Here is an 8,865-nt window from a genome sequence, read left to right on the forward strand (position 1 = left end):
TATTTTCCTGTGGGCCACGGTCAAAAAAAACAGCCTCTTTAATGCCCAAGTGACCTCCGTCTTTTTCTTTAGGCTTCCTTGAGCAAGGCTTGATGGTCAGGGATGCCCAGAGGCTTTGGAAGAATTACACAAAGACCGTGCATTTCAAGCTGGACATGTTGTCCCTGGTCCCCACAGACCTGGCTTATTTTAAGTTCGGTATAAACTACCCAGAACTGAGGTTCAACCGCCTATTGAAGTTTGCCCGGCTCTTTGAGTTCTTCGACCGCACAGAGACAAGGACCAACTACCCCAATTTGTTCAGGATCGGGAACTTGGTCTTGTACATCGTCATTATCATCCACTGGAATGCCTGCATCTACTTTGCCATTTCCAAGTTCATTGGTTTTGGGACAGATTCCTGGGTCTATCCAAACATCTCAAACCCAGAGTATGGACGCCTTTCCAGGAAATACATTTACAGTTTCTATTGGTCCACCTTGACCCTGACCACCATCGGGGAGACCCCACCCCCTGTGAAAGATGAGGAGTATCTGTTTGTGGTCATAGACTTCCTAGTGGGCGTCCTGATTTTTGCCACCATTGTTGGCAATGTGGGCTCCATGATCTCGAACATGAATGCTTCACGGGCCGAGTTTCAGGCCAAGATTGACTCTATTAAGCAGTACATGCAATTCCGCAAGGTGACCAAGGACTTGGAGACACGGGTGATCCGGTGGTTTGACTACCTGTGGGCCAACAAGAAGACGGTGGATGAGAAGGAGGTGCTCAAGAGTCTCCCAGACAAACTGAAGGCCGAGATCGCCATCAATGTGCACCTGGACACTCTGAAGAAGGTCTGCATCTTCCAAGACTGTGAGGCAGGGCTGCTGGTAGAGCTTGTGCTCAAGCTGCGGCCTGCAGTGTTCAGCCCAGGCGATTACATCTGCAAGAAGGGGGACATCGGGAGGGAGATGTACATCATCAAAGAGGGCAAGCTGGCTGTGGTGGCTGATGATGGGATCACCCAGTTCGTGGTCCTGAGTGATGGGGGTTACTTTGGGGAGATCAGCATCTTAAACATCAAGGGGAGCAAGTCAGGGAACCGCAGGACAGCCAACATCAGGAGCATCGGCTACTCAGACCTGTTCTGCCTTTCCAAGGATGATCTGATGGAGGCTCTCACCGAATACCCGGAAGCCAAGAAGGCCCTGGAGGAGAAGGGACGGCAGATCCTGTTGAAGGACAACCTGATTGATGAGGACCTGGCCAAGGCCGGAGCAGACCCCAAGGATATCGAGGAGAAGGTGGAGCACCTGGAATCCTCCCTGGACACCCTGCAGACCAGGTTTGCACGGCTCCTGGCTGAGTATAACGCCACCCAGATGAAAGTGAAGCAGCGTCTCAGTCACCTGGAAAGCCAGGTGAAGATCTGTGGGAGTGACCCTCGGTCTGACGGGGGTGCTCCTGGGGAGGCTGAGAAAACAGAGACCAAACAAGAGTGAGAGGCAGAGGTCCATGCGTGTCCTCCTTCCCAGAGTCAGCCGTTGGTGTGATGCACAGCGACCGCAGATAAACGGCCCAGGACTCGGTGAGGTTGCATTCCCGTTCTCCTTACCCTTTGTAGGCCATGTGGCCCTGGGAGAGAGCCTCAGTTTCCTCATTTAGGAAGGGGGGCTCATCCTGTCAGCCCCAGTTAAGTGGCAGGTTATTGTGATATCCCCATGGAACACTTGCACGGGGCAGGGTTTGGTGCAGTGTGAGGTGTCCCCAGTCCACGAATACGAAAGTGTGGGCACAGAACCCTTATTTGTTTTTAATCCATGGGGAACTTTTAGACTTTTGAAACTTATTTTCTTGTAAATGGAAGATTATTTAGTCATCCACCCCCTCGCATGCCCCACGCCACCACCTTCTGACAAGGGAGATGTAACAGAAGCTAGAAGTGCAACGTGGGATCTCAAATTCAACCTTACACGAGACAGTTTGGGGCACATTTCTGAATCTCATTTCTCCTAGCGTGCTCTTTGGGATTCTAGAAATCCTGGCCTTTGGTCATGCTGTGATAAGCATAAGGGATGAAGCCAAGTCGCCCCATTTGAGGTCACTTCGAGCCTTTGAAGCAAACCCAGACTCCCTGCCGTCCGGCCCCCGTGAAACCCCGAGAACATCTCGATGAGGGAAAGAAACATCTTCTAATTCACCAAAGGGGTTTGAAGACAGCCTCTCCCCTCATTCCTGAGTCAGGAACAGGGGCAGCCTGTTCTGGGTTGAGGGGGAGAGTTATGTTCAGGGGAGAGCCTTTCAGGTTGGAGGTGGGGGTCCTTAGTCAACCGATGCTGCCAACTAGAACTTTCAGAAGATCAGACCTTTAGGCCATATCTTTGCAAACTGCCTCTCCACGCAAAGAGGAAGCCTCACTCTCCTTTGGAATCATATCCAGTGGCAAAGCTCTCATCTAGGCGGAAGTGTGCCCAGGACAGGACCTCCCTTTTTACTTTTTTTATCCAGTAAATAGAATTCCCTTACCATTGTATAAGATGTTTCTATATTTGGGCTCTATGATTATGAATTATAACCTTAAGGGCCTATCCTTCTCTTAAGTACACATTGTAAATTACCCAAAGGTGAGTCATTCCTCCGATACAGAGAAGCCACATGTGAAGTTTCCTTCTCTTTTCTCCTTCTCCTTCCTTTCCTCCTCCCTCTCTCCCTCCCTCCCCCCACCTTCCTTCCTTCTCTCTTTCTCTGCTGTTCCAAGTTCTCCTCTTCTTCTGCTTCCTCTTTCTTCTCAGAAAAAAAAAAAATGCCCCATTTTGCTTCAGCAACTTTGAAGTTTATAATCCATATGCTACATAACTGGGCCCTAATGTAGTTCATACAAAAGGTGCTGCATTTTCAAGTATGTATTTTGGATTTATATGGGTCTCTTCTGGTTTTTATTATGGATCATTTAGCCATTTTAACTTTCTAAAATGAATTTAAAAGGACTACTAAAGGAAGATGTGATCCAAGCTCACACCATCAACAAATTGTAACTAGCAATGTATTCTCAAAATGCATATATTTTAAAAGCCTTAACTATTAATTATATATACATTTATATTTGCACAGGAAACAGACCTGGATTAAAAAAATATTGAATGACTCCTTCTTCATATTTTATCAAAGGGGAGATTTAGTTCTGGGGTATGTGTCTAAGGCAGTGAGTAAAACAGGTGCTGGTGAACAGGGGATAACCTGTGAAAGCCCTTGGGTGCAGAAAACATCACATTGTTTTCCTTGAGGAATAAATGAATTTGGTTTCATGTAATTAGTCTCCAGCTGCCAAGATTGTTGGGAGGTTGAGTCCCCGGCTGTTTTCAGGACTCCTATTCACTGTCTCGGAACCTGAGACAAGGTTTGTGTTCTCCCAGCCACTGTGGCTGCCCACTGGAGGCCATCCCTCCCACTGCACTGGGTTCAGCCACAGGGAGCCATGCTGGGAGACAGGGAGACAGCTTCTCTTGGTGCCTTTTGTGGGAGTCTAAGCCCATGGAAGTGTGTGTGTGTGTGTGTGTGTGTGTGTGTGTGTGTGTGTGTGTGTGTTTCTCAGAACAGAAAGTCCCTGAGACAAGAAGGGAAGGAAATATTGGTGAGCACCCCCCAGGTGTGGATGGATGCGGGCTGTCTGGCAGAACGCTAGGGAGGTGGGAGGTGGCAGGACTTTGGATGAGAGGACTGGACACTTTGGCTCTGGGGAACCCAGCCTGGCAAAGATCCCAGCGTCTCAAGCTTGGAAAATACCAAAGCTGCTAGGCAACAAGGAACAACACAGAGCTGGACACAGTATCTTGTCAGTAACCAGTATAAAAAGTGTCTGGAAATATTTGTAAATCAATTGATTCATCAAGAGAGACGTCTGCTCCATCCCCCTGAAGCATTGGCCCTCAGAGATCTAATGGTACCAACTATCAAAGTTAAACAGGACCAGGGATCTAATATAGCTTTATCAGCAAACTCAGGTCCATCTCAGACCCTTCTTCCAGGATGTTACGAAATAGAAGCCAACGAAGTTCCCTCTTGGTCTCAGGGCCATTGGTAATACCCTGAGGAAGGGAAGATGTAATGTAATGAACAAAATGGAAAATAAAAATGCTTCTTTGAAGTGCAGGGTATGAATTTTGTCTAGTAAAGTTGAAGATTCTCATACCTGTGTCCTAGCAACCCTTTCTGGCTCCATATTATAGGAAAAAAATTTCAGATATGTGTACCCAGAGGCATGTACAAATGTTTATTGCAGCATTTTTTTAATAGAAAAAAGGAAATAACTCACAGATCAGAATCTAAAAACAAATTAGGTAAATATATAATATGTTAGGTGTTTCACCAAAGAGAATTAAATAGAGGGAATTAATCGAATGGGCGTCGGAGGGCTGAGAGAGCATAAAGGGAGCCCTGAGGTTATCCAGAGTAACTACAGAAAGCAGCTGTTACCCTTAGGGCTGGGGGAGCAAAGGAGAAGGGGTACTCAGAGGAGAGCCCCTCGGAGCTGTAACTCAGACCTCTGAAGGGGGGCTGTTGCTGGCGGTTACTGGTATTGTAGGAACTCAGAGGAGTTTGGAAGAGGTAGGACTTTGGACATTATCTGAAAAGGGGCATTGTGTGGTGGCACCGGTCCTGAGGAGTCCCAAAAGAAGTTCCCAAAGGAGGCTGGATCCAACTGCCACTGCCGGGGCCATCTACTGCTATTCTGGCTATGTAACAGGACTCGTCCCTAACTGTTGCCGAGTAGAGCCCTAGGAAAGGGAAGACAGAGAGGAAGGAGGTCTTGGACTTCGCTGACAGAATGTCTGCCGCAGACTGGAGGCCCTACCTCAGATGTACTTAGACGAGGCGGTGAAGACCCTCTTCCCATTGACTGATGTCTGAAAGCCTGCCGTCAATGGTTTTTTCCTTTGTCCTGAAGCTTTTTCCTTTGGAGAATGTGGAAATCCCTGAGAAAAGGCAGGATGGGAACAAGGGAAAGGATCATTCCTCAAGCATCTCCTGTGTGAGGGCATTGCTCTTCATGCTAAAGTATGAATTTCCTCAGTTAATAATCGCTCCTGTTGGGGGAAACGTCTTTCCTTAGACATTTATTCTTTAAATATAATCAACATCGTTCATTAATTGGTTTTTTAAATGTACGCCTATTCTGTGCAAAGCAGAGTTTAAGAATGGCTTTTCTGGGGCGCCTGGGTGGCTCAGTCGGTTAGGCATCAGACTCTTGATTTCAACTCAGGTCATGATCTCAGGGTTGTGAGATCGAGCCCCGCGTGGGGCTCCCCGCTCAGCACAGTCTGCTTGTCCCTCTCCCTCTGCTCCTCCTCCTGCTCTCTTTCTCTCAAATAAATAAATAAAATCTTTATAAAAAAAAGAATTGCTTTCCTAAAACTCATCTATTAGAATGGCTAAATACAAGAAACTGGCAATGCCAAATGTTTTCAAGGTTGTGAAGCGCCACGAATTCTCATTCATTGTCTGGTAGGTATGCAAAATGGTACAGCTACTTTGGACAACAACTTGGTATATTTTATAAAGTTAAAAATACACTTAACATATGATTACAAAGAGGACACATAGGGGAAATTTTAGAGTGATGTGTGGTACTGAGGTGGTGGGTATAGGATTCGATGCATCTGTCCAAATTCAGAACCGTATATCACAAAGAGTGACCTTTAATGTATGCAAATTGTAAAGTATCAACCAGGATGTGGGACAATCCCAGGATGGAAAGATGATTGTGACAATTGAATTTAACTGCATTAAAAAATATGACATAACCTCACTAAAGGATTTAGGGTAAAATGATGACCTAAGTAATTTTTGGTCAGGATAGTCCTCCAACTCTGTTAATCCTTTTCAAGATTGGTTTGGCTATTCTGGGTCCCCTCCATTTTCATAAAAATTTTAGGTCGGCTTGTCCATTTCTGCAAAGAAGGCAGCTGGATTTTGATAGGGATTGCATTGGGTTGTAGATCCATTTGGGGAGATATCGCCATCTTATAACTACTGAGTCTTCTGATCCATAAATACCAGATGTCTTTCCATTCACTTAGGTTTTCTTTATTTCTTTGAACACTGTTTTGGATTTTCAGCATAGAAGTCTTGGATTCTTTTGTTAAATATATTCCTAAGTGTTTTATTCCTTTTGACGCTATATTGAATGGAGTTGTTTTCTTAATTTCATTTTCAGGTTGTTCATTGCTATTTTATAAAAAAAAAAAAATACTGATCTTGTATCCCGTATCTTTGCTGATCTGGTTTACTCTAATTCTTTTAAATGGATTTCTTAGGCTTTTCTATATACAAGATCATGTTATTGCAAATGGAGATGGTTTTACTTTTCCTTTTCAGTGTGAATGCCTTTATTTTTTTCCTTGCTCACTTGCTCTAGCTAGTATCTCCAATAAAATGTTGCATGGATGTGGCAGGAGACATCCTTGTCTTCTTGTTCCTGGTCTTAGGAGTAAAGCACTCAGTCTTTCATCAGCTGTGGGTTTTCAAAAGTTCTCTTTGTCAACCTGAGGAAATTCTCTTCTATACCTTGTTTTTCGAGTTTTGGGTGTTGATTTGGATCTATTGATTTTTCTGCCTCTAATGAGATAATCATGTATTTTTTGTCTTTTATTAATATACTAGATTACCTTAATTGGTTTTTAGATGTTAAACTAAACTTGTATTCCTGGGATAAATTCCACTTGGTCACAGTGTATAACCTTTTCCATATGTTACTAGATTCAGTGTGCTAGTGTATTTTTAGGAGGATTTTAAAATCTATATTCTTAAGAGATATTGGGTTGTAGTTTTTATTATTATTCTGATGTCTATGTCTGGTTTTGGTTTTGGTGATACTGGCCTCATAGAAAGAGTTTGGAAGTTTTTTCTCCTCTTCTAATTTCTGTAAGTTTGTAAAGGATTCTTTAGATATGTGTTAAAATTCATTAGTGGAGACATCTGGGCCTGAGGATTTTTAATTTAATTTAATTTTTTAAATTTAAATTCAATTAATCAAGGTATAGTACATCATTGGTTTTTGATATAATGTTCAATGATTCACTAGTTCAGTATAACACCAAGTGCCCATCATATCCTGTGCCCTCTTTAATGCCCATCCCCCGGTTACCCCATCCCCCTACCCACCTCCCTTTCTGCAACCCTCAGTTTGTTTCCCGCAGTCAAGAGTCTCATATGGTTTGTCTCACTCTCTGATTTCTTCCCATTCAGTTCCTCCATCCCCACCTCTATTGTCCTCTGCACTATTCCTTATGTTCTACATTTGAGTGAAACCATATGATAATTGTGTTTCTCTGATTGACTTATTTCACTTAGCATAATCCCCTCCAGTTCCAACCATGTCAATGTAAATGGTAGATGTTCAGCCTTATTACTCAGCCATCAGAAAGGATTTTTTTCTTTTTTTAAAAATTTTATTATGTTAATCACCATACATTACATCATTAGTTTTTGATGTAGTGTTCCATGATTCATTGTTTGCGTATAACACCCAGTGCTCCACACAGCACATGCCCTCTTTAATACCCATCACCAGGCTAACCCATCCCCCCACCCCTCCCCTCTAGAACCCTCAGTTTGTTTCTCAGAGTCCATGAGAAAGGATTTTTTTTTTTTGATGGAATGTTTTAAAGTTACTGATTCTTCCTCCTCCTCCCCCTCCTCCCCCTCCCCCTTCTCCTTCTTCTTCTTCTTCTTTGGTCATAGGTCTATGCAGATTTTCTATTCCTTTAGAGTTTGTTTCATTTCTTTGTTTCTTTCCAGGAGTTTCTCCATAGTTATGTAGTTTGTTGAAATAAAGTTGTTCAGAATTTCCTTTGTATAACACCCTCCAGTTCCATCCACGTCGTTGCAAATGGCAAGATCTCATTCCTTTTGATGGCTGCATAATATTCCATTGTGTATATATACCACATCTTCTTTATCCATTCATCTGTCGATGGGCATCTTGGCTCTTTCCACAGTTTGGCTATTGTTAATTTTATTTTATTTTAAGATTTTCTTTATTTATTTGAGAGAGAGAGAGAGAACGAGAGAGAGCAGGGGGGAAGGACAGAGGCAAAGGGAGAGGCAGACTTGATCCCAGGACCCTGAAATCATGACCTGAGCCGAAGGCAGATGCTTAACTGGCTGAGCCATCCAAGGGCCCCTCTCATCCCCAGTTTTAGTAATTTTAATCTTCTCTCTTCCTTTTTCTTGGTCACTCTACCTAAAGGTTTGTAAAAATTGTTAATACGTTTAAAGAACCAACTTTTAGTTTTATTGATTTTTTTTTAAAGATTTTATTTATTTGAGAGAGAATGAGAGATAGAGAGCACGAGAGGGAAGAGGGTCAGAGGGAGAAGCAGACTCCCTGCTGAGCAGGGAGCCCGATGCGGGACTCGATCCCGGGACTCCAGGATCATGACCTGAGCCAAAGGCAGTCGCTTAACCAACTGAGCCACCCAGGCGCCCTAGTTTTATTGATTTTTCTGTAGTGTTTTTCTACTTGTATTTCATTTGTTTTCATTCTAATCTTTATTTCTTTCTGCTTCTTTTGGTTTTATTTCTCTAGTTTGTAAAGGACGAAGGTTAGGTTACTGATTTTAGTTCTTTCTTCTTTTTTAATATAGGTGTTTCCAGCCATAAAATTTCCTTTAAGCACTACTTTAGTTGCATCCCAAACGTTTTGGTATGCTGAGTTTTTATTTTAATTTTTCTTCAAATATTTTCTCACTTTCCATGTTGGGCTCCACGCTGAGCATGGAGCCTACTTAAAAAAATATAAAAAAATAAAATTAAAATAAAATAAAATAAAATAATAAAATAAAATAAAATAAAATAAATAAAATAAAATAAAATAAATAAAAT

The 8,865-nt window shown here is 42.9% G+C and overlaps 1 protein-coding gene across 2 annotated transcripts in view; it reads left to right on the plus strand.

Moving 5' to 3' along the window:
• The window catches only part of CNGA3 (cyclic nucleotide gated channel subunit alpha 3), a 47,349-nt gene extending 44,223 nt beyond the window's left edge, over positions 1–3,126 (plus strand). For both annotated transcript variants that reach the window (XM_073897817.1, XM_073897816.1), the window contains one exon: positions 73–3,126. In XM_073897817.1, coding sequence (XP_073753918.1) covers positions 73–1,484 — 1,412 coding nt within the window. In that variant the 3' untranslated portion in view covers positions 1,485–3,126. The remainder of the gene's footprint in view (positions 1–72) is intronic.
• Positions 3,127–8,865: the final 5,739 nt, after the last annotated feature.

Source organism: Callorhinus ursinus, unplaced genomic scaffold, assembly GCF_003265705.2.
Source record: "Callorhinus ursinus isolate GAN/ISIS: 27379988/994484 unplaced genomic scaffold, GSC_fseal_2.0 scaffold10, whole genome shotgun sequence".
In the NCBI taxonomy this organism is placed as follows: domain Eukaryota; kingdom Metazoa; phylum Chordata; class Mammalia; order Carnivora; family Otariidae; genus Callorhinus; species Callorhinus ursinus.